Source organism: Python bivittatus, unplaced genomic scaffold (assembly GCF_059951505.1).
Source record: "Python bivittatus isolate LINGU-HERP-01145 unplaced genomic scaffold, Pbiv_v1 ctg000840_np1212, whole genome shotgun sequence".
Lineage (NCBI taxonomy): Eukaryota > Metazoa > Chordata > Lepidosauria > Squamata > Pythonidae > Python > Python bivittatus.
In genome coordinates, this window is record NW_028277113.1 from 41,643,227 (window position 1) to 41,670,483 (window position 27,257).

Here is a 27,257-nt window from a genome sequence, read left to right on the forward strand (position 1 = left end):
TGTATACTCATTTCAGATATACAGTACTGTACTTCTCATAGTTAGAAATCCTGTAATGATTTAAGACAGTACCAGCAACCTTTCAGAGTGATGCCAAGAAGTATGGAATCAGGTAGTTTTAAGGCTTGGCAGGGAATCATAGAAAAGAGGTAGTTTCCATATTGAGAGTCCCTAAATAGCTGCAGAAGCTTTAATGCCTGGATTGCTGTCTGTTAGAAACATCATAACACCAAGGTTCCTAAAGAGGCCTGTCTTCTGTACTAGGGGGAGGGGGAGAATAGACTAATTGCTGCACACATAACAATAAGGTTATATCATTTATCCAGCTTAACTTCCTATCCCCAAAAATGTGACTACACATAAAATAGAACATACCAAATAATCATCAGTCCTAGAATTATTCACTGAAAATCAACTTTTTTGAATAAGTGGATGAGTGATTCCACAATGCATTGAAAAAAAACACATAGGGAAACATGTATGCTAAACCAACCTCCAACCATATGTTTGACTGCCACTGAAAGCAGCTCTTTGACTATATTGCACCTTTTGGCTCAGGAGATTTGTCTCAGATGAGAATTTCTTGCATGTGAAGGAACTCTGCAGGCACATTAATAGCTTCAGATGTACAGTTGTGAAGGGAGAGCATGGATATTGACTGTCTCAACTCCTGTATTATATATTTTCATCATGAACTGATCATTATTTCTTTTCATTTTGAGCATAAGCATACATCATCTTAGCTGGCAAATATGTGAATATAATTGTAAACCAGCCACTTTACAAAGTGGGTCAGATGAAACAGAATATTTCAACCGAACCTTCAATGAAGGTAAGAGAAATCTATCTACAGTATCTATCTGTCTGTCTGTGTCTGTCTGTCCGTCCATCCAAGAATAGTGTTTGTTTAAATATACTTCTACAAGATTCATGTACAGATGTAATGTGTTTTATGGATTGGTCATTGATTGTAATAAAGAATTTATCTATCAGTTCCCCAAGAAAGCATATGATGTTTTTAAACTTGGTTTTGATCAATATCCAGATTCAAATTATGCCACTCTGGGAATTTATGAACTTAATACAAAGGATGTACCTGCACTTAAAGCATCCTAATCATACTACTTGCAATATTTTTAAAAAAATTTATTTTATTCTTTAAACAAATATTTATACAAAAAAGTTTTTTCTACATTTAGAATAACGTTCAGTAAAGATCAACATCTCTTTCTAAACATCTTGTTGTACTAGATTATGTTGATAGTACTTGTTGTCATTATCCATTTTTGACATTCTTTTTCCAAAAAAATAGAGAAAAATCATAGCCTTATAAACAGAATTCTCTAACCTAAATGTTTCTGACTAATTTAGCTATCAGTATAACTTTAACCCCCTTATATCGCTCCTGATAATTTTAAGCTCTTGGTATACTATTTATTTCTATTCATTCACGTCCTTTACAATAAGGACTGTCATTGCTTCATTTTCATCAATTAAATACAGGTAGTCTAGTAATTGTTGCCACATTTCTTTAAATTTCAGAATACTATCATCTTTCAATAGGCATGTCAGTTTTGCCATTTGTGCTAATTCAATAAGTTTGATCATCCATTCCTCCTTTGTCGGAATAGTTTCCTTTTTCCAATATTGAGCATATATTAGCCTGGCTGTAGTAATCATATAAAGCATTAAAGTCCTGTATTTTTCTTGTTGTTCATTATCCACAAGACCTACTACTTTCAATATTTTTGAATATTTGTTTCTAGTTGTAAGCTGCCCAGAGTCACCCTCTGGGGGAGATGGGCAGCATATAAATTTAAAAATAAATAAATAAATAAATAAATAAATAAATAAATAAATAAATAAATAAATTTTCTTGCAGAGCAGGGATAGGCAACCTCCTGTTCTTTGCCCTATTTTGTAACCCCAGCTTGCACTACCAAAATGTGCTAGTAAAACTGCTAATTTTCAGTAGTATAAATTTCCCCCTTTTCTTTGGCCTAAAAGGAGGCCAAATCAAATCCATCTTTACTGCAGTTATTAACCAGCACAGGGGGTAAAACTGTAATTTGAATGCTTCAGTTAATAGTCGACCCAAGGATAAAACTAAAAAGGTTAAAATAAACAACAGGGGGTAAGTTAAAAACAGAAATTTTAACTAAAAGAAAAAGCTTCACCACTTAACATATGAGTGGTTTTGGCTAATAAAAACATAAGGCAGTTCTAAATGTAATGCTAGGAATAGTTCCATATCTAGCAAACCATAATCAAGCAGGTTCAGCTGTTTTTATTTACCATGTATCTTATTTTAAATTCAGCTACATAGAATCTGGCTATGTTACAACTGGCATCAGACTGCAGGAAGTGTGCATATTGTTGGATGGTAAATCCTGTAATATTATTCAGAAGTGGAATAATTAGGGCTCTATGGGTTCCCTGTAAAACTGTGAGTAAAGGAGGACATGCTCAATAGTTTCTACCTTTCCTGCAGGGGCATAATGGCTGTAGTATCTTCTTTCATGTACTCTCCAGCGTAACAACATAGCCCAATGCAATGAAGGAAGGACATTGTATTGAGCTAAGCATGAAAGCCCTTCTATGGCTTGGAACATCCAATTGTATGAGATGTGCAGTTGATGCCATGATGAATCTAAAACTGTCAGCCTTGAAACTTTGGATAGTAGCAACTGGTCTAAAACGATGAACAATTGGCGTGTCAACCTTCCATAAGTCTCAATGTACCTGTTTGGCACCTTTAACATCCTCCCCCACAGAGTGAAAAAAGCGCTAAAAGCAAAAGGAGAAAGATTGAAAAAATTGGCCCAACCCCCTGATGAGATCATCTCATCATCAGATATGCCCTCTGTCCCCTTAGATATAATAATGATAACAACAACAACAACAATAGCAGTGCTGATCAAATAAAGTTGCTTGTCACTCTTGTATAGGACATGCGAATCCACCATTTATTTAAAACATTAACCTGACTTGATTAGTATCCTTTTGAGAGAAAATACACTTTGGACTAATAGTAACAATAGCAACAACAGTGTAAAAATCTATGTCCATGGCATTTTACTGAGCATGATAAACTAAAAAGAAAAGAGGAGGGACCTTAATGAATGGGGTTTGTGTCTAGGTGTCTATGAGTTTTACAAATCTTCCAGATTATGAACTCTTCTACTCTATTCTGTCTCTCTCTATCCAAATTTAAAGCTGCTGCGCTCTTGGCAGAAAATGGCATGAAAGGAATCACATACTTATTCAGACGTGGGACTCATGTGGAGTTTGGATATTGTTCTCTTTTTATGGCACTTCTTCTCTATTTCTTGTTGTCCTGCTTGACTGCAGGCTCTGCTGTAGCAAGTGGCTTGGTTATACCTATGCTGTAAGTACAATATGCATTTTCTTTTGCTTTGGGATGCTGTCATCTCTGCTGAAAAGCGAATTCTGGGGATATAGCACAAAGAATAAAGAGACACCTGATACCTGCTCAAGACTAAAATGGTGCTGACACCTGTCCTTTAACTTCCCCAGAGTTTTCTCCTATTACAAAAAAAAGGTATCTGTTTTTCCATCTTACTCTCGGTATGTTTCAATATTTCTTTGGTGCTGTTTTTGAGCTATGTATCTGGTGGAATTGTTTTGTTACACACACCTTTCCATAATGTTACTCATTGCTTCTGCTTTCTGAACTGAAAAACAGCCTGTGAGAGAAGTTCCTTTGTGACTCAGTTGCAGTTCTGGCAGCAGCAGGACACTTTTCAGTGGCATCTGCAGGGATGGTCAAGTCAGTCAATCTGACGAAAGCAGGGTCTCACTGTTGGGCAGAAGCCTCACCTCTTCGGAAAGTGTTTTGGGACTTCACATATATATCCTACAAGGGCAGAGCTTAAAGCACAATGCTGCTTTCATCATTTTGACAAAAGCAGCCTGGGCTGTGGACACCCATAACACTTTTAGGGGAATTATTATGCAATGAAATACAAAATATTTACAAATATTAATTTGTTGTTGAGCACGATTCCTAATTACTACCTGGATTGATTCATGTAGTTTTCTTGGCAACAATACAGAAATGGTTAGCCGCTGACTTTATTTTGTTTTGATTTTTTACTTCCCAATCTGACCTGTAGCCTTCCTGGTGCTCTAACCGCCTCAGCCAAGGTTGCCCAAAGGCTACCCTTCAACTGCTTTGTTGCTAAATTGAACTCAAGAATCTTCTATTCCCATCCATGAGACTTTAACCAAAATTTTACTATCACCAAAAAAAAAAAAAAAAAAAGTCATTTATTGTAAAATGAACAAAATCTGAAGGATTTTCAGTGCAGAACGTTCCCGTTTTCTTCCTTTTTTTCCTCTGCAGATATATAGGAGCTTTATATGGGAGAATTGTTGGTTTGGTATTAGTTTCCATTTTTGGAATTCAGACTGATGAAAGTAGTGCATGGATGGATCCTGGACTGTTTGCTGCAATTGGAGCAGCTTCCTTCTTTAGTGGTGTTTCAAGGCTAACAATATCCCTTACAGTCATCATGGTAAGTTTAAGATAACCTTTAAGAAGAGCAGTTTGATCAAAAGCCTTCGATCAAAAGAATTTGAATATTGATATTCTTTTGAATATTTGATGAGGTGTTGCCTGACCAACAATGTGGGAATGAATGGCTGGAATCATTAGATTTTTGCCCTGAAGAAGTTTTTTGGGGGTAAGTTGTAAGAAAGTTTGGAAGCTTCTGCTGTGCTGGGAAATGGTAATGAGGGACTTACTAGCTCCATCAGATGTTGCTATTTAGGTGAAGTGTAACTTTTTGATAGAAAGAGTGGGGTATGTCCATGGGTCTGTAATAGTTCTTTTTTTCTATCTTATATTTATGTACAGTATTGCCTTTCACAAATTGCCTTCCTAGGCAGTGCACTAATTGAAAACTACATTAAATATAGTACAAAATATAAGATTAAAAATACACATAAAACAATACAAAGTCACTTTAGAATAACTATTGCTTCTGAGGCAGGCTTTAATACCACTGGCATTCAGATTTTTCTAACCTGGCTGATGATGTCTAGAATTGCCTTAAATTCTGACCAAATGCAAGGATTTGTGAGAATATCAGATTTCTTAAAGAAATTGATTATTAGTTACCAGATAAACTTTTTTATACCTTTGACCAGGCATTATAGGCAGAGATATTATAGGAAGTTTGGGGAGAGGGCCTAAGACTAGATGATTAAGAGGAGTAGCCATCTGTGATACTTCAAACCTGGAGAAGTGGGAACCAGATTCTTGGTTATCATAATCAACATCTTTATGGATTTAGAGAATGTTCTTAAGAGAGCAAGTCTTCACTACTTCATGGGTCTGAAGAGCCAATAACTCTCCTTATTTCAGCCCCTGATTTTGACACTGGAACCAGATTCAGACAAATAAATCTCCTCAGTGTATTTCTCTGCTTTGTAAAATCTAAAACTAGAAGACATCAACTTTCCAATAATGAAATGCTTTTTTTAATATAGCAATTAAGTTATCAATATTCTTTTGAAATAGAATATAAACATTATTTCCCTTGGACTACTTATATCCTACCAGTGAAATAACCAAAGATCTATCTGGGTTTTAAGACTACTGAACCCTTAATCTCCATCTCATTTTTTTCTGGAAATGAAATGCTATATCTGAAGAGCAAAACAAAGCCTTTATCTGAACATTGCTCAGAAACTTTGTGGAGAGCTGCGTTCAGTGCACTTCACTTCCAATGAAAAGGTCAGAAACAACTCAATATCCATAGAAGCAGAAAATGATTGCAGCAGCATAAAAGAACAGCTGGTGTTTCACTATGGCAGCCCGGGATGGCACGCGTAGTCCCCCTAGGTGGCAGATTATAACACCTGTGAGCCTTTTTCTTTAGACTGGGAACTTCAGTTCATGTCCCTCCAATGTAAACAGAGGCATCATATGTTTTTGAGGAGAGTAAAAGGACTTGGACAACGCAACAACATAGTTTAAAAAAAGCTGAACGGTAAATGCACACATTTCTTTGTCTGATAAATTCCAAAATAATTCTGGACAGTTTTCTTTGGCTTTTTGCATAGTCTCCCATTTGGAAAATGTTACTGCAGTGGTAGTGAACAGGTTAGTAAAAGCATGTTATAGAAATAACAGACCCCATAGGCTTTTTGCCTGCTTTTTCATTTATCTTTTCCATGCTGACACTTGACCATCAGCCTTTGTACTTTCCTGAAAGTAGTAGAGCTGATACTTCCTTTGGTTTGCTGTCTCTTATCTGACCATTCCCTAGGCAGTGTCTCTGGTCCAGTCTCCCAAGGTCATTCCCACATACCATTGAAGTGTGGGAGTATGACTTTCATTCTACTTGTGCAACTCTTGGAACCAAAAATGTTGCCTACACATGTCTTAAGTGCCTAGTTGTTAGTAACTGTTATGGACTCCATTTCCTACATAAATACATACCCATCATGCTATTCCTGTTTTGGGATAAACAATGTGCAAAGTACAGAAAAGCCAAAGGATTAAGGCATGAGATAAGAAACAGATACAGAAACTTTCTTTCCATCTTGTCTATACAACACTTCATACATTTTTCTTTGTTTTTTCATCCTAGAATCTTTCCTGCAGGTGCAGGGTCCACTTTTTTTTTTTTTTTCCAGATCAACTGAATGTTGATCCATTGGTTATGACAGGAGTTGACTGACTGGCTTGTTGCCTGAGCCTGACATCATGGGCTGAGAGAGAGAGAGACCGGCCCAAAGTCACCCAGCCGACTTTCATGCCTAAGGCGGGACTAGAACTCTCAGTCTTCTGGTTTCTAGCCTGGAGCTCTCAACAACACTTCATACATTTCTGTATGTTTGTTAAACTTCTCATTTCTTTTTTTGAGAATCCAGCTACAGTTTTCTGTAGTCCTCTTTTCTCTTGATCCATTCACTCTTCCTTCATTTTCTATCTTCCACATTCATTCTTTCCATACAACCGAACTACTCAAAGTACTCTTCCACATTCATTCTTTCCATACAACCAAGCTACTCAAAGTAGTTCTTTTGCATTGGTCACTTATTTTTATACAGTATTTAGTCCATATTCATTTCACACTGATTAATTCTTGGTTTTGTCTCTTCTTGTTGTTGTTGTTGTTTAGTCGTTAAGTCGTGTCCGACTCTTCGTGACCCCATGAACCATATTGCGCCAGGCCTTCCTGTCCTTCACTGCCTCCCTGAGTTTGCTCAGTTTCATGCTCATTGCTTCAGTGATGCTATCTAACCATCTCATCCTCTGCCGTCCTCTTCTCCTTTTGCCTTCTATCTTTCCCAGCATCAGGGTCTTCTCCAAAGAGATCTCTCTTCGCATTAGGTGACCAAAATATCTGAGCTTGAGCTTCATTATCGATCCTTCCAATGAGCAATCAGGGTTGATTTCCTTTAAGATTGACTGGTTTGACCTCCTAGCAGTCCAGGGGACTCTCAAGAGTCTTCTCCAGCACCACAGTTCAAAGGCATCAATTCTTCGGCGCTCGGCCTTTTTTATGGTCCAGCTCTCACAGCCATACATTACTACTGGATTTGTCTCTTCTTATACACACTTAAATAACCCATTTCCACAGCATTCAACCAACATTTATGTTTCTAATGACATACCCAACCTTAAGATCCTGAATGAAAGGTGGGATAGAAATTAGTAAATAGCAACTTTAAAGTATTTTGATAATAGACTTATCTTTAAAATGGATGTTTGTCCAAGTTTTTCCTTTTGTTTCCTTCCCTCATCCCTTCTTGTTAAATTAATCTGAATTTTGTTTCTTTTTTCTATTCAATGACATTTTCATTGATTTCACCTCTGCATGATTTCATTGTCTGGGTACCTGTCAGATTAAGCCCAAGAAACTCCATGAGACAATTCTGGAACAACTCAGTTACTTTATTAGCTTACACCTGCTAGACAGAATCTTGCCAGACTAACTCTAAACTCCCCAAGCCAGCAACTAATCACTACGAATTCCTTAGGGTCAGTCTCATCTTTGCTTTCTCATGCTCACGCTGGGGGCTGAGGAGATGCTTCTGTCCTTGACTCCTCTCATTCCATTCCATCACAGTACCTGCTTCATGCTGATATCCACCTTGGATATTTAACTAATTTTTGCTAAATAAGCTACAATTGCTTTTTTTGTTCAGTACACTGAAGCATAATCAGGCAGACTGCATGAAAGCCTTGTGTAGTGGGAAAAGCCAGATAATATTTGGGATGTTTTAAATCAAAAGGAGTCTTCAGACTAGCATGTTTTATTAAAAGGCAGACGCTTTCATGAACTATAGTTTACTTCATTAGATGTTTGGTGTATATAACATGTAAGATTTAATTAAGAATGAGATGGGAGGAGGAAGAATGGGCAGTTATGCAGATGCAGGTTACATGTAAGACAGATTACAAGTACCTCATCAATTAGCAAGTGTATTTTGTTAAAAATCCTTTGTGTTTGTTAAAACCTTCTGAGATAGCCTTAAAACTTTTAATATATTCAGTCTCACATGTAACTTGTTTTCAGCTCCTACTGGTTTGCAAAATTTCACAAAATTTAACAAATGGTTTTTGCAAGCCAGTTGAGAGCAGAGCTGAGCCCTGACTGCTGGCACGCTAATCAGCTGTTTGGCACTTAGCAGTGCAGCATGGCAATGGAGGTGGCAGTGTTGATGCCAGGAGGCACTGGATTTTTTTTTTTTTTTTTGCCATTGCCTGTATCTACACAACCGTTCTTTCTGTCCACTTCCATCTTGCATCATTCCTATTAAACATCTGTTAACCACACCATGAATCTGATGAAGTGGGCTACAGTTTGCAAAACTTTATGCCTTTTAAATAACATTTGTTCGTCTGAACATGTGCTACCAGATTCCTGAGTTTGACCTACGATAGACAAACATGGCTGTCCTCCTACCATGTAGGGGCTTTAGAAGTTATGAACTATTTGAAGTCATGACATCCTTACCATTGTCTATCCCACTACACAAAGAATTTGGTTGTGTATTTCTCTCCACACAAATAATTATCCTGCCTTGAAGAAAATGAGATTACAAATTGGAAGCAGGTCATTTAAATGCGGAAGACAATGGGCCATGCCCCCCCGCCCCAACTTTCTAAATCTACAGCTGAAACAGGGGGCTTGAACAGAAATTTCCTTGTGAAATGTGGCTGAGATAAGGAAGTGAGTGTGCTGATAATTCTTTAAAAAATTAAGTACATACCACTGTACTCTGGAGTAAGTGGTCATTCCTTGACCTAACAGATAGGTCATATAGATTGACTATCTCAGAATTTAGGCACAGTATTGTAGAGGACTTTGACCTGTGTTGTAGAGGACTTTCACCTGTATTTGTTATACCATTTCTGTTAGATTGCATATTGTAAGACTTGTTTGTTAGAACGTGTAGAGATTCCTCAGTTATGTTTACAAAGACTGGTGGTGTTTTGTTTTTATCATAAAGTTTTATTGGAAGTAGAAACACCTTCCTCTGTTATCACTACAATAACATGGAAAGAAAAAGGAAATGAAAATAACATTTACTGTTTCATATACTTTCCATAAATTTGATTTTATAGGAGTTGCTTTTTAAAGGAAATTTACTTTTTGGTTAAGCTATGTGGTACGTTTAGTTATATCTAGTTTATTCCCATTTTCTAATCCTTTACAAAGGAAACTGAAGCATAATGCAGGAAGTCTAAGTTATTCCCCCCAATGTCCTTGAAATCATCTTCTGTCCCACTTTTCTCTCTTTGGGTGAAAACAAACACATGAAAGAATAGAAATTGTGGTCATTCAGGGCTTTTCCAGAAGCCTTCCAGAGTAGTAATTTATAGCATAACCCAGCTCTTGCTATGGCAGTAAATCACAAATGCAGACATGCTTTATACTGCCATAGTAGTGGCTTGGTGAGGCTAGTCTGGAAGACTTCCTTGGCAAGAATACAGCTTATCTTTATTATTTGCTCAGATGCATGTTAAATTAGGAAAGAAGAAGGCAAATTAAAACAACTAGTGCCTGCAGTTCTCTAATGCTTACACTCCTAAGCTTTACAATACTTTGGGTTCTGTACTCCAAAATTCAACAAAAAGATAAATATTTCCTTTCAATTTAATTTGATGTGATCTTTAAATATCTGATAAATTACAATGCTGTTTAAAATGCTAAGTAGTCTAGAGCTGTGTTTGCATGACATACTAACCCAAAAGGTTTACAAGTATGTGCAAGCCACCATCCTCCCTTGTCATGCCTACTTCTTTAATCACAGTTTTAAGCTTACTCATTATGAGGACAGTTGCTAGTATCCTTTTAAAGTAAGTAATTATTTCTATAGAGAAATTTAACGGAATCCTACATGTCTTCTCAGAAACTAGTCCCACTGGCTTTATGATGTCTTTTTTTAAGTATAAAATTTTATCCTCAATCTGTTTGAGTACAACAACAGAACTATTGCAAGAAAAAGTGAAGATAGCTTGCCAACTGACACTTGATTTTCTCTTGTGCAAAGAAGGCCAATTTTCCAGTTATTATTTTTGGCTACAAATGTATTTGGCTCTTGAGATTTACAATGTTTTTCTCCAGCTCATTTGCTCCTCATTCTATTATATCATCTAAAGCCAGTTATTGCCATCTGCACCAGTAGATTATCACTACTTTCCTCTGGGATGCAGTCCTGCAGCTGTAAGGATTGCTGTTTAAATTACTACCTAAAATGTAGCAGCATTTTACCATTTCTCTTGAGTTTTGTCAAAGATGCAGTGTGAATGGTTTATGAAACTTCTCATATTCTTCTGGGAAGTAACTAAAGAGAACTAGCAACCTATGAGCTTGTGCAGAAGTAGCAAGACAAGAAGAGGACATAAACAGAAAATATAGGAAGACAGATGTGGTGGGAAGCATTTAAAAAGAATCAGACTCAATAATGTATAGACAAAGAACGAGAAACACAAATTGAGACACTTGTGGGAATAGGGATATGGGCCTAGTCAAGCCTCACCCTTTTGGACAGCATGGACAAATATCTACTATCTCAACTGCATCTGGTGACAATCTATAGATCTTCTCTTTGATCCTATCAGTAAACATTATCTATTATCTTAGTCTTCTATTTCCCTCAACCTTACCAATACAGTATATTTTTCTACACCATCTTGTTTCACAGGCCCAACATATGTGATCTGCTTCCTGATCTTTGCCTCAAGAGAGCAGTCAGTTTTATTTGGTCCAAGATAGAAAGACTGGCTATTTTTGCAGCCCATGTTACTCTTAGTAGCAGTTTCCAAATCTATAGTTCACAGCATCTATCTGCTTTCTCTTCCTCTTTCTCAATATTTAACCTTTATAGCCATACATTACCAATGGAACATCTTTGCTTTAATTGCTCTGATATTTGTAGTCATAGAAATAACCTTATTCTTCATGATCTTGTCTACATTTGCTTTCCTTCCTAGGATTAATCTTCTCTTTTCTTCTCCAGTACACTTTTCATCTTTATCTATTCTTGAATCCAAGAAAACAAAATTATCTATACCTGATTTTAATCTTCTTACCATTGACCAAGATTTATAATTTTCCATATTTATAATGAACTCTTCTAAGTCATCTTTATTTTCAGATAACTAACTGGTGTCATCTGCGTCACTGAAATACTGTAGTACATGCTTTGCCCTCTTATTTTGATTTCAGCTGTCACTAATTCCATTCTTATAATATATAAATTCAACAATTATGAAGACCATATGGATCCTTGTCTTTCTCCTTTCCCTATTCTAAACCAACTTTCAAATTTCTCCAAACTTAGTTCTTATTGTACTTTCTTGTTCATAGAAAAGGTTCCTCAGAAGAATAATCAGATGTTCAGGCACTTTCATTAGTTTTAATATATGTCACATTTTAGTATGATCTAAACAATCCTGGACTTTGGTACAGTCAATAAAACAAAGGCAATTCTATTCTTCATGTCTCATGATCTCTCCACAATCTTTTTTTTTTTTTTTTTAATGTTGGCTATCTGATTTCATATCTACTGATTCATTTGCCATTTCTTTCTCTATGTATGGCTCTGTCTTCTTTGTATGATCTTAAGCAAAATTTTGCTTGCACAAAGAATTAGTATGCTGGTTTGGTAAATTGCACACATTCTCTTACATCTCACTTCTTCAGCATGGGTATATAATTGATTTTATCCAATCCCTAGATAACACATTCTTGTTCTATGTTGACATGGAGCTGTTAGCACTTTAATGCTGCAGGAGAAGATGCACTTAAACAGTCACTCTAAAGGAATAGATTCCTGAACCCTTTTTTTCTTTCAAATGTTTTTGTTATTTTATAATCCCTTTAAGTATAGTATTTCCATCTTCCTTTAATCTTATTTGCCTCTATTGGGTCTCTTCCATGATTACTCTTAATTATTCCTACCTTGGCTGTATATTTCTCTGATCTTCTTAAAAATAGCTCTCATTTTTCTTTTCTTGTTATTATCCTTTATTTGTTGACATTCTTGATTGAGATATCATTTCTTGACCTTCCTAGCTTAATTTTGGAATTCTACATTGGCTAAAGCTTTTATCTTCTGTCTTTCTTTGATTGTCACAATAGCTTGGATCCACTTTGAAATTTTGGGAATATTATTCTCAGCTTCAGCTTTCACAACAGCATTTCTTGGCTCCTCCCATAACTTCTCACATTCTTTTTCACATTAGGTAAGTATACTGAATCTCTTCCTTATATTCATCCTATATCTTGATTTACATTATTCCACTCCTGCTCCTCCTTCCTTAATTTTCTAAGCTTAACCTGTATATTTGACATCACTAATTCATTGTATGTTCCATAATTTGCACTTGGAAGGGTTTTGGTTGATAGGATTGCATTTACTCATCTTCTATTATCCATTATGTAGTTGATTTGATCCCAGTATTGTGCATCTGCTGATGTCCTTTTGTAGAACCTGAGTTTATTTTGATTAAAGCAGGTTTTGGCAATAAACAAATAATCTCTTCAGAAATCTCTATAAACCCATCTTCTCCCTTATTTCATTACCCAGTCCAAATGTTCCAATAATTCCAGATTTCTCCATTTTCTAACTTTTGCATTCCAATCACTGATTAATAGTACTGTGTCCTTTCTTGATCGAACACCTCTTACAATTTGCCACAAAATTCCTCAATGTCTTCCTCTACTGCCTGTATATATTCTTATATAAAATTGATGTTGATTGGATATCCCTTAATTCTAATTGATATGATCCTGTTGTATGTTGGGTTATAGCCAGCACATATTTAGTGATGCTGTTTTTGAATATAATTGCCAATCCATTTCTCCAATTCCTGTGTCTATTTCTATTATCAGGTCATCTATATCAGGTCCATTCTGGTCCATTTAAGTTCATTTATTCCTTAAACAACCAATTTAGTATGTGACATTTAAATTCTGACAATTTCAAATTTTATTTGGTCTATATTTTTCACATCCCATGTTTTATGTCTACATGAATCTCTTCTTTCAGTACCTTTGAAACCAGACTTCCTTGCTCCTTTGATTTGTCTATGCCATGCCCTCCACATTTACCTATGAAATTTTCACATTCTTTCCCAGTAACTAAAGGAGTGCCTTCCAACTTTGGGGACTTATTATTTGGCACCCAAGCTGATTTAAACATAGATTTTTTGGCAACAACACAGAAGTGAATTGCCATTGTTTTCTTCTAGGTATGATTTTGAAGCTACTACTTCTGGGTGGGTTAGCTTCCCTTATACCTGCGGAACTCCATGTGCCCTCATGCAATGGATTCCTTAGCTTACGCCCCTCCCCTTTGATCTTAACAAGGACGATCCTTTCAGGAGCTCTCACTGGCATCGCTCTCAGAGTTTTTGAGGATTTTGGGTTCTTCTACCATGTCAAAGTAGTAATTCAACAAGAGAGAGTTTAATAATAGGGAAGTCATTTTCTAGAGGGAAAAATCTGATTTATATTTTCAGCTGGTACAATTTTCAGTGTCCATAGATATTCCAGATGTATGCATATTACTTATGTCCAAAGACCGACAAGCAATGGCAAAAACTAATTCAGACAAGGTATAAACTTTCCACTGGGGTTATTACTGTGGTAAAATACAGAAGAGTTCACTTTTTTGCTAAGCATGAACATATATAGAATAAAAGCTGAGATTGATAGGAGCAGGATATCAGTACTCTATGTGTGTACAACAGTAGTACAGCTGGTAGTTTATGGCAAGATCACAGAGCAGTGATAAAAGTTTGATATTTGAGAGTAAACTGTCCCAGTTTATGATGTCATAGCTGGATCACAACCCTGTTGGCATTTCCTCCTGGGAAAGAAAAAGAAAAAGCTTCCATCTGCTACAAAAAACAAAGCAAAACATCTGTTGGTGACATTAAGTGCTTTTCTGGCTGTGTTCAGCACAATCCAGTACAATTTCAAAAATGGAACTGTTCAGTTTTCATGAGCAAGAAAACAAAAAGGTATAATTTCATGGGAAAGAACATCTACCTAAAACAGTTTAGTGAGAATGTAGAGTTTTATGTAACATTTTTCCAGAATGCATGCATTTGCTAATTAAGTTTACCTTCCAATGTTAAGGAAACATAGACTAAAGTCAAACATGTGTTTTCTACCTCATCCAAAGTTATAATTATACCTTATACTCATAAATATGGTTACCATATTTGAACTTTAGGAAAAAAAGGCATTTATAAATTCAATATAGTGTGAAAAAAAAATCATTTTTACTCTTCTTCCTAGCACACATTCTGTCTGTCAGGTCCCAAGTAATAGCTCCAATAGAACAAGACCTAGTAACTGGGGATGAAGCAATTCACCATTATGGGAGCAATTTTCTCCCAAGCCCCAAAGGAAACAATATATTCAATTAATTGAGTGAGGGATAAGCAGAGGAAAATATTTTTATTTTATTATTTGCTCTTAACTGAGCATGTATTCCAGTTAATGAAAAATTAACTGGTGCTGAAATACATCAAAACAATGGGGGAAATACGTCAAACTAATGTGTGAGATAAGTGGGTTTGAAATAGTTTTCCAAATCAACTCTCTCTTTGATAAATCCGATTGGTTCAAAGACATTGGTTTAGCTTTTGTAAATTAAGTTTTGGTAAAGGAAATAAAATCTCTGTTCAGGCAAGAATAAAATCCCTGCAGCAGTCCCAGTCACACTCAAGCCCCTGACTCTGTGGCAGCTTCTCCGTCTGTGTGTTTGCTGGGTGCTTCTTCTCTCCTCACTTGTGCTTATGGGGGGGGGGGCAGGAAGGACAAGACACCTTGCCCAGCTACTGTGGGAGGGAGGCACTGCCATCCCCCACTCCCCTTCCTCCTGACTGCTGCAATGCCTCCACTACTGATGCTGTCCCAGAAGCCACTTTAACTAGTTTCTTAAACTATATACACTTTGCCAGTTTTTTGATTTCTGGCCAGAAAGAGCATTTGCATTTTAAAAATGATGACATGCCTGGAGAAAAAAAAAAAAAAAAAAGCAAGCACTAGGACATAATTTTAAAACAACCCCCTAGAACAATGTTGTCCAAACTTGGCCACTTTAAGATGAGTGGACTTCAACTCCCAGAATTCTCCAGCCCCAGCATGGCTGGCTGGGGAATTCTGGGAGTTGAAGTCCACTCATCTTAAAGTGGCCGAGTTTGGACAACACTGCCCTAGAAGAATCCCAAATCAGCATTTGATGCATGCACTTTAAACTTGGGGTTAAGATTGAGAAGATGCATACAGCATTATGACTGGCCCAGGGAGAAGAGATAATTAGATTTTTCTGTTGGCCTTGCAGATGGATAAAATCCCCCCAGTAGTTATTTAGTGCAAAGAAGTTAACTTTTCATTTCAAAAAGGAGATTTGTGGAACCTGACTGATCAAGATTGCAGTACAGGAAGAAAATCTTAAATCCCCTTCCCTATGCAATAAAATTCCTGATCAAGCTCTCCCATTATTATTTTTTAAAAAATTCATACAACTATGTCAAGTAGGGCTTAGCATCATATATACAGTAGTCAGCCTTTGTCTATTGAATATGCATAAGCATGCATATTCAAGAAGTAAGATGTGTAGGGAAGGGCAGAAGGTCCTATGCAAGGACAATCTTCAACATTTTCATTTGTAGGTTCTTCTACAGTACATTCTTTTTTTTTTTTTATGCAGGCATTTACTACTAAGGTCTGAAAAAAGTTTTTAAGAGTACAAGTTGAACCTACTTAGAATCTTCTGTTGATCAGGAAGCTTGAGAAGGCAGGATTCATGGTTATATAAAGGCACATTCAGTTGAACACACTATTTCTAGACTTTTCCTCTGAAAGACTAAAATCCACAGTGGGAATACTGTGTTGGGAGATAGGGTTTCATAGAGAGCTGTTCTGGGGTTCTGTGTGGGCATCAATGGAGGCAAATGTTAAAATCAATGTCACACCATCAGACTGGTCCACATTTTCTATTTAATAGGGTTACTGTTCATTAAGATATCATCCCAGAATTGCAACAGTTGCATTTATGACACTAGCTACATTATTACATAGCTAGTGTCATAAATGTGCTTGGTTACTTTATTGAGTAGCATCCACAGCTATTAATAAAAAAATGTTAGACTGCATTTTCATCTAAACGTGGTTAAGAGATGATGCCATGTGTATCATGAGGCAAAATGGATGGGAGCAATCTTTGAATAGGACCTCTCACTGTTTATTTTTCTTTTTACGAACAATTAAAAGCAGCAATGGCTCTCCATGCTTTAGATTGGGATGGCAATGGAGAAGGAATATTGAGTTAACTTTTTACTCTGTTCTAATTTCAGGTGAGTTTAGGTCACGCGAAGCTGCTCTTTGTCCTATGGCAGAATGTTATATATCACATGGATAATTATATGTTTCTCTCTCCATGGGTAAAACTGCAGTTTAGGAAAGAGTGATTTCACTTGAGACAATAGCACAGAAGAAAGGATTATCTCTTCATTTCTAATTGTTGCCTTTTTGCCTTCCATCTTCTACATCTACTATTAAAAGGTTGAAGCTTGGATGATATTGCTTTCAGCCCTTTCCTTATCAAGTCTATACTGGCTCAAGAGCTCCTTTGATAGCAGCTGTGATTATCTGTGACAGTTGGTATGCTACTGCCAATGAATTGACTCATGCTACATTGAAATAATAAAGAGGGGGACCAGCCTTATAGCTGTAATTGACTAGTCTTAGCACAAAGCTTAAAGAGATCTCTATCACTTTACAGGTAGCAGCTAGTCACTGGAGACACTATTCAGAATGGCTTCTAGAGTTAAACTATTAAGTGACTTCTTCCTACTCCACCATCCATGCTCAGCGTAAAGTATATGCTTTGCAAGTGAAAGGTCAAAGGTACAATTGCAGGCTTCTCTAGTTTAGTATTAAATAAAAGATCTTAACGTGAACTGCTGAAAAACATTGTCACTCAGAATACGCAATACTCTACCAGATGGAGAAATCACCAGATGGAGAAATCTGGCTTAAAACATTTTTCTTGTGCACCATATTCTATCTCCAGATGACATAGTTTAAGTGATTTGATGGGAATAATTGTTTAAAAATCACACTGTGGTTATAATTCAGTTTTAAAGGCTATTGACATCATTGATACATTTATTTTCTAGTAATGTATTCTTTCTTTTCTCTCCACATTTAGGTAGAAATCACAAATGATGTACAATCCTTGATACTCATCATGCTGGCTGTCATGTTAGCAAAAATGGTTGGTGACTGGTTTAACATGTCTTTGTACAGTTCTCTACTGAAATTAAAATGCATACCATATCTAGATGTTGAACCAATTTTCTACCAGAATAAAAATGGGTGAGTGTTTTTTCTTTTTATGATTTTTTTAATGAAATCTGTGAAAATGATGGATCAAATCACTGCAGAATGGGTAGGGTTCCCTACTTGGTCACTTTTACAGGATTTTATTTATTTTATTTATTTATTAAATTTTTCAACCGCCCATCTCCCCCCAATGGGGGAACTCTGGGTGATTCACAATAAACATTATACATCAGATGACATTTTGTGTAACTTCTGACCTGAAGTATATTTAGTTTAAATTATGATAGTGTCAGGAATATTCTCCTTCCCCAATATATTGAGATTATTTATGTGTAATGCTAATCCTGTATATAATTCAGCACTACATGAACAAATTAACATGCGGTTGTAATGCCATCACAAGTAGGTGCTCAGAAACATTCTCATGTGCTTTCAAACTTCCCAGAATTCCTCATTATATAAAGATTTGGGACTGTGGTTTTAACCTTTAATAGGTTAGATTCTTTTTATCTAAAAACTTTATTTACTGCTTCCAAACATGCTAGAAATTCATGCACCCATATAAAGCCCAGTCTTGTTACTAATTTATAGTCCATGTTTTTGAGGCAGACACAAGTAAGGATCCTAGGTTCAGACAAAAAATAAGTTGCTGACTGTTTTTCCACTTAGTGAAAAGAATGAACAAGCTTTACATACAAGCATGTAGAGTTTCTAATGTTAATGCTAACATCTTAAATTGTTCCCAGTAAGCAACTGGCAGCTAGTGCAGATTGTTTTTCAGTACGGGGTTCATATAGAAGATTGCAATATGAAATGTAAGAAAAATAAATCGTACTGAAAATAAATAGATAAAAATAGTTAAGTTGCATGTCTGTGAACCAAGAATAAGGAGGAAAATGTAATATATCTGAATGAGGGTAGCCTAATCTTGAGCAGTGGAATTGATGAATACATGCAGGAGAGGGAAGTATAGGTTTAATTATGAATGAAAGAGCTGGAATGAATGTCAGAAATTATGAATTATTTATTAATGAATACATTAATCTGTGTCATCTTTCAGTGCATATTAAAGAAGGAATCCACAGGTTAATGCATAAGCATATGCAGAAGGGGGCAGGTGAAGAAATATACATGGTGATGTTACCCTGAAGGTATGAGGGTGCAGAGATTTTGTCATGATGACATCACAGTTAGGAGTGGATCCCTATAGGTTGCTGATAGTTGCATGTTATGCTCTTGTGAACAGTAATAATGAAAAAAGCAGAGATGAGTTTCTGGAAAAATTGCAATATTGTGAGTGAATGTAATCCAGGTGAAAAATAATTCTGTTAGGTGACAAGAATGGATGGGTGGAAAGAAGGAAAGAAAATACTGAAAAAGTGGTTAGGCCATTTGAGACCCAACAGTGAATGAGAACAGCAGGTATTTAGCAGGCAACTATGTAGAAGAAGAACTGTGTGTTTCAAATAAGTGGTTTAAGCAAGTGTTTTCATACATACATATGGAAATGGAAAAATAGCATTATCAATAGAGGCGAATATGTGTAGCTCAGGGTTGAACTGTGGTGTCCTTGGGGTTCTCTGAGCTTGGTTCTTTTCCTGCAAACATTAGGGTAATGAAACGTTGCAGGAAAAGAACCAAGCTCAGGGAACCCCAAGGACACCACAAATAGCATTATAGATTTAATTATTTATAATGAAAGATTGAAAGAGTTAGTGAAGGATACAAGGTTGATGAAAAGTTCAGAATGTGGGACTGACCATTATTTGTTAGTGTCAAAGGTGGCTCTTGGGAAAAAAATAGACATAGATATAGAAAGATTTTAAAACAGTGGTCTTTCCTACATTCACTATTTCTTGTATTCAGTGATTTGATTATTCCAGTCACTTACCACTAGCCTGGCCACCCAAAGGAATAAGAAAGGCATGGGTCAAGCCAATAAGCGGCAGAATTCATATTACAGAGAACCCTATCTACTTCATCAGGTACCACAGTTTCAAAAGAATCCCATTAATAAGATGCAAACTAGGTATGCAAACACTACAAGACTTGAAACATCTGTTGGAATTTAATCCCACTAATCTAAGACAGCCAGTTTGGTGTAGTGGTTCAGACACTAGGTTAGGAACTGGGAAACTGTTTGTTTTAGTCCTGCCTTAGGCATGGAGCTAGCTGGGTGACTTTGGGATAGTTACTCTCTCTCAGCTCTAGAAAGAAGGCAATGGCAAACCACTTTTGAGAATCTTTCCAAGAAAACTGCAGGGACTACTGTAATTCTGCTGGTTGTCAGGAGTCAAGAGTGACTTGAAGACACACACACACACACACACACACACACACCCCTTTGAAAAGGACCAAATATTTTCATCCTTGTGCTCTGGTGCTATCATCATATGCAACATCTTTGCAGCCTCAGATTCCAAAATGATGATCATGATCATAATGATGTTGTTTTAACCCTCCAAGTTGAAAAAAGTTGTAAGCATCTATATTAAGCTAGTAATGCAGAATCTAGACCTTGCAGTCTACAAAAACAAATGTCTTTCCTATATGCATGTGCATATACACTGAATAACTGTGAAGGAGAATTTTTGGAGGCAAGATAAAAGACCCTAACTCAAATGCATCTTCCCAGGGAAAACAATGGGAAGCTACAGTATGTAGTGTCAGATTGGGCAATTATCCCCTTTATAAAACACTTTTCCAGGAAAACTAAAACTGTCAGCTAGGCCATAAAAACATTTAGAAGGCCAAGGAATGCTGATAAGCTAGGAAAAGATGGTGGGAGGCAAGTAGAGTTCTGGGAAAGTAGAAAAAAGTAACTCTTTAGAAAGAAACTATGGTTTGTGAAATTCAGCCTCTTTGTTGCTTCAAAATCCCATTGTCTTTGTAGTCCTGCTCAATTACCAAATTGGCCCCATTGACCTCACTAGACACATGATGTATTATATCCAATGAAATACTTGGCTGCTATATCCAATCACATGTATATTCTAATTTGCATGAATCTATAAGGAGGATTGTAACTTCACCCCCCTTTAGGCTTGTCTTTGCCTCCAGCTCTGCCAATAAACCAATCTGTAGCAAACCACTGTAATGATATATTCCCAATGTTGGATACCAGTTAATTTCTGGACCAGCTGTAGTTTCCAAGTGGTCTTTAAAGGAATCCCCCATGCATAGCACATTGCAATAGGTGTAATAAAGACATGATTTACTGTAGCCAGTCCTCTAGCCCAAGGTAAGGCTATAATTGGCGCATTAGCCAAAGCTGGACAAAGTCCCTTCTAGCCATGGCTTCCACCTGCTGCTTGAGCAGGAACTGTGCATCAAAAAGGACCCCCCAATTGTGAACATGCTCATTCACAGGTAGTGCAAGCCCATTCAGAGATAACATTGGTATCAATTAAGAACTGCAGTGAACAAACTGCAACTTCATATTGCTTGGGTTCAACTTCACTCTATTCTCTTCCACCCAGACTTTTACAGATTTCAAACACCAGGATAATACATCAATAGTATCTTTCCTAGATCTTGAAGCAGTGATGTAAAGATAGATATAATCAGGGTATTAGTGATATTGCTCTCCAGATTGTCAGATGACCTCTCCCAGTAGCTTCATATAGGTATTAAAGAGCAGCAGAGAAAACCCTGTAGCATCCCATAACCCAGGAGCCATTAGCTTGACCTCTTATCTCCTGTCACCACAGGCTGAATTTGCCTGCTGAGGAAGGAGTGGAACTAAAGCATAAAGCAGTACCCCCAATCTCCAGTCCTTGCAGGTGGTCCACTAAGAAATTATGGTTAATGGTATCAAAAGCTGCTGAGAGGTCCAAAAGGGCCAGGAGAGGTACACTACCATGTCCATGTCCAAAAATAGGTGTAATGATATGTGGAAAGGAGAGACAGGAGGAAGAGCCTCAGCCTAGTCAGTGGTCTCATAAACAAAATCTGAGTCTGAAGGAGGGGTGGGGGTGGATAAAGCATCTAGTTTTTGGGACACTAAAAAAGTAATTGGGAGAGTAAAAGTAAGGGAGGAGAGGGGTACTTTGAGACTTGCAAAATTCTGTTATTGTAACCTTACATTAAAGGTAGTGTTAGTACTAATGGTTGGTGTTTCTTGTGTGGACTTCCTCAAAGGGCCAACAATAGGTCATCCAGGAGAGAAACAAATGCTGTCTCAGTTCTGTACCTGACCTGAACCATGACTGAAAAGGACTCAGATAATTCAATTCTTCTGTATAGCTGGTCTATGACCACCACCTCAACAAACTTCCCCCCAAAGAGAAGGTTGGAGACCAGCTGATAGTTATCTAAGACAATTTGATCCAGGGATGGCCTCTTCAGAAGGAACCGCACTTTAATCTACCTTCTGTAGCATTGAAAATCTCCTGGATGCAGGTGATCACACCTCTACTCACTCCTTGCACACCTCACTCCTCCCTTGCCCAGGAATCCAAGCTACAGGTCATAGCTGATAGTCTAGATAACACCCTATCAAATTCCTTGGAATTCACAGGCCAAAAGTAGTCCCAAATGGCCCCAGTCCCCATTAAAAATTCTGCTTATGAGGAGTCAAGACTTTGGTGAACCTGAGTGACTTTGTTGGCAAAATGCTGGGCATACCGGTCACAGTGGCCAGATGGGAAATCACAATACCAACTCCTCCCTAAATGGGAGTTTGAAATTCTAAGCAAGGCAGTTGGATATCAGTTTGCTGATGCAACTGCCACAGTGTGGCCCCAAACATAAATGCATACCTGTGCTTGGTTGGATTTGTGACTGCACACTTGTAGAGCTCTCCTTATCTTCCATCAGTGGCAATCTGGTCAACCAACCAGCAAATTGTTCAAGGCTGGTGTGGGTCTTCCAGGCTGTGTGGCTGTGTTCTGGAAGTTTTGTTTCCTAACATTTCGCCAGCATCTGTGACCGGCATCTTCAGAGAGCAGGAGCACAAACAGGAGCAGTTCCCTGGGCACAGAGAGAACTGTTCCTGTCTGTGCTCCTGCTCTCTGAAGATGCCAGTCACAGATGCTGGCGAAACGTTAGGAAACAAAACTTCCAGAACACGGCCACACAGCCCGGAAGACCCACACCAGCCATCGTATTCCGGCCGTGAAAGCCTTCGACAATAAACTGTTCAAGATCGCTAATCCAGCAGGCCTGTTACCTGCCCCAATTTGAAGGTTCTCTGTAGCAAATTCCTCTGGGTTGCAGCTTTCAGGCAGGAGTCTATAACTGAGTGGCCGAGCCTTATTGGCGCAGACTTCTCAGATGCAGTATCCTGCACCTCTGTCGCCAATTTTCTTGCAATCACATATCCACAATACCTGCAGTGTTATAAGTAGAAATGACTTAGAATGTAATGAATGATGACACTGTAACTTTTTTGAGGAAGGAAAGGGAACATATATGTACTTTTGGCTCTCTGTTCTCATTTGTGGAGAAGACATACCTTGAACCTCTCTCTCTTTGTATTCTGGAATTAGAGATGAGAAAGAGGCAATGTATTCATCGTGGTCTATATTCAGCCAAGTTTGGCTGACTCCCCAGATTGAAAGTCTCAAATGTTGAGTATGCTTTCCATTAATAAACAATGAACAAGGACTGTTTTTCTTATTGCACAGTGTAGTTATTCACTTTTGTGTGCAAATATTTATTTCTGATCACATGGACTATTATGTTTTAGATCTTGGCTGATTGAGATGAACGTAAGTAAAAAGGGTGCTCTTTGACTTGATGTTGTATTTCTAGTTATAAACTAGCAGGCTGGAATGCTCAGAGTTGCTAGCTGCCAGGAACTGCTTTTTAATGAGGGCAAGAGTTCTTGAACACATCTACAACTTGGCAACACTTCTTGCTTTTATAAACCACTATACACTTCAAGAGAAAATACCTTACATCTAGCACTTTAATGCGACAAGGTCAGTTAAAGACTTGAGTAAGTCTGATGCTTATTCTGTTCTAGTTTAACATTACTTCTGTCAAAGTTTTCATTGGAGATTTCTGCCTGCTATACCCTATGAAGCTGATGAGGAGAGCCAAGAATTCTGAGCATGTTGTAGCCATTGTGCATTGTTTTAAACAAAAACAGGATGGAACATGGCATTATATTGAATAGTTGATTTTTACTGCATACTTGAGCTTTTCAAATTTCCTCTTCCACAGTGCTAATATGGACTTTGAAAGTTGGAATGTATGCATATTTTTAATGGATTAAATGAATGTTCAAAAAAAAATTTTTTTTTAAATTTTGAGGTGGAAATCTGTCACCTTGAAGTTAAATGTAAATTCTATTTGAAAATATATTCCAATTTTTTTTAGAGAGGCATGGGTGATTTTTTTTTGGTGAGTCTGAGATAAGTGTCTGGATCTGAAGTTCAAGGATGCACATTTTGGCACTCACATCAGATAAAAAAATAACAAATAAGTTGGGCAGAAGGAATGGCTGTTGAGATACCCGTATGTTAGTTGTGATATGGCAAATCCAGGAAGTTGATTGTAAAGCTATCATATTGCTCTCTTGTAAATTTTGGGGATGCACAATTCTTCTATCAATTCTGTTACTAGTACTAGTGGTACTATTAGTGCTACTACTGATAAACCATAACTGCATTTTACTTACAGTGTACTGAAAGTACTTGATCTTAATCACTGTAAGCTATAGGCCTTGTTCATGTTGAGCTGATACTCAGGGAAATTGAGCCAGTAGGCTTAGTTTTGTAGAGTTTGATCAAACCTGCAGAGTTTGATCAAACCTAATGCTTTCTGTACTTTTTGGTATATTTTATATCATATCTCAATTTGCACATCATATTGCACTTATTCTCTTGTGTGTTTAACTCAGATTAAATATTTGAAATCTTCTGAAATTAATCCTTATTTTTGTGGTTAATGCTATTAGTATTTTTTAAAAAGCAACCAGAAATCAGGTTAGCATCGTTCACCTGCTGGTAAATCAACTTATGATCTTTCATCCTCTTGAGGTTTCTGATATGATGATAAATTGCCCTATGAATCTTCCTGAAGAGTAGAATTTAACTCAAAATAACATAACATTTTTTTAATGTTCCACATCTTACTTGTTTCTTAAATTTACTAGTAGCTACATTCTCCAGATATGAGGGAACATTTTAAAATAAATTTTAAGAGCCTATTTAGTATCAGTAGCATCATGGCAATTTTCTCTACTTTTCCATCCTGAAATATACAGTATCTGTGTATGTGTCTTCACGGGGTCAGGAGCACATAGCAGGCATACATGCATATGTGCATGTAGCTTAAATTAATGATAAAAGAAGCTGCATGAAGATTGGCATCATTATTTTGCATTATCCTCTGGGTTGGCCATGATACAACCCATTTAACTAATAAATTAATGTCCACTGGCCACTTGCTGGAGTCCTGACTAGCCTTCCATTTGGGATCTGCCTATCTCTATCATGCTTCACATAAGACATTTAGCCTTATATCCCCTTTTCCTTTGCCAAAGGGATTTCATGCCTGCTTTTTATCCTGTACAATAATGTAGGCCCAAGAACATTCTTCCTTAGTACTTGAACAATACACTAGCAAAAGCTCAGCAGATGCTATAGCAAAAAGGCCTTCCCCAGTACAAAGTACTGCTCTTCATGGGTACTTCCTTTGTATTAAAACACTCCCTCCTATTGTCTTTTAAGTTTCCTATTTCTGATAAGTTTCATGAAATAAAATCTCTTCCACGTCTACATGCTTTGCAGAACAAAGCTCAAGAGAGCCACATATGGAGTTCATATATTTTGTTTCAGGCTTATGGAGTGCTTATGTATCATCCATTCTTTTTCAGGCTATTATAGATAATATGCAGAGAGCAAATGACTTCCTGCTGTGAGAGAAAAACAGAGGTGGAATAGTTTCTATGTGCCAGAAGAAGGTTCATTGATCTCTGTTCAGTTCTCAGATGCAGTAGTTTGCAGGTGGTGGACACAGTGAGTCAAGCCATTGGATGGGACACTCCACTAATTGGTTAAGGCTGTTCCAATATCTAGTCACCAGATGGCAGACAGAAGAAATTACTGAGGCTTCCCACTTAAAAACAACCAGATCATCCCACTGTGGTGATGCAGACCCTGATGAGGCTGGCCCATTTTTTAAAAAAACAGAGGTCTATTTATAAATGCAAAGATCTGTTGTATTTTAGAAACCATAACAATGTAGTAAATTCTTTTCTTTCACTTTTCTGTCTGATCTTTAGCATTAGCATTCAGAATCCTATTCCATATCTACTGGCATGGTGGGAAGGCTGGAGAGGTTCCGACAATGCCATTTCTGTGGGACCTAGATTATGGAATGGCCTCCCAAGTGCTGTGTACCACATTCTAAATTTGGTTTTCAACATGTCCTTAAGGCCTCTTTATTTAATCTCTGATCACCAAGGTCTAGTGGCTGTACTTTAATTGCTTATTTGTTATGATACTTTAACAGTGTGATTGATTAGATCATGTCACATTTTTCTGGTTTATGGTTGACTGTTGGAGCCTTTCTTAATTAACTATTTACAGTGTCACTAGACATGTCCATCTTGTCCCTAGCTGTGATTTATTCAGCCTTATTCCAGGTTAATTTAAGGAAAATTGCACAACATTCTGATGAATGTGATCCAGGGGAAAAATTATTCTGTTAAATGGCATGAATGGATGGGTGAGAACAGGACAAGAGAATACTTAGAAAGTTAGTTAACAGAAAAAAAGTTATTGGGCACCCAGGAATGAATGAAAATGGTAATTTGGTGAATATCTACTTAGAAAAGAATTTTGAATGTGTTTTAACCATAAATCTCTTTGTATGTGCACACAGAAAAGGAATGAATCAAAAAGCATACCTTATTTAATTGTTTATGATGAAAATATGAGAGAATTAATGAAGGATACAAGGTTGTGGAGCTGTACTGGGAAAAGTAGAGGGGCTTTAGCCTGTGCAGGGGGTGGACAAATCACAGTTTTGCTCTTCAGACAATTGGAAAACAGAATTGCAAAAAAGAAAATGTATTCTATGTTAATTTAGAGAAAGTGTATGATGAATAATAGACTTGAATTGTGGATTATTGATTGAAGTTTGGTTGATGAATATGATAAGAGGAATACATAAGAGGTAGTGAATATATAAGGAATATATAAGAGGAAATGAAACGTGTGAAAATTTATAGAATGTTTAATGACTGGCTCAACATTGAGCAGAGATTAGTCAAAGGTCTATGATGTCCCCTTGGTTATGTAATATATTTATGGGTAAATGTACTGTACGTATATAATGTTAAAGGCTTATTGGTATGGGACATGAATATGTGTGTACCTTTGTGTGATGATCTGTGTTGTTGGCTGAGGAGCAAAATTATTTGCAATAAATGTTAGATAGGTTGCATGACGC

At 37.1% G+C, this 27,257-nt stretch overlaps 1 protein-coding gene across 1 annotated transcript in view; it reads left to right on the forward strand.

The window, feature by feature from the left end:
* LOC112540697 (chloride channel protein C-like) overlaps positions 1–27,257 on the forward strand; it is a 96,783-nt gene that overhangs the window by 40,930 nt on the left and 28,596 nt on the right. Inside the window, exons 9-12 of the mRNA XM_088130549.1 lie at positions 729–832; positions 3,217–3,388; positions 4,367–4,538; positions 17,719–17,885. Coding sequence (XP_087986675.1) covers positions 729–832; positions 3,217–3,388; positions 4,367–4,538; positions 17,719–17,885 — 615 coding nt within the window. The remainder of the gene's footprint in view (positions 1–728; positions 833–3,216; positions 3,389–4,366; positions 4,539–17,718; positions 17,886–27,257) is intronic.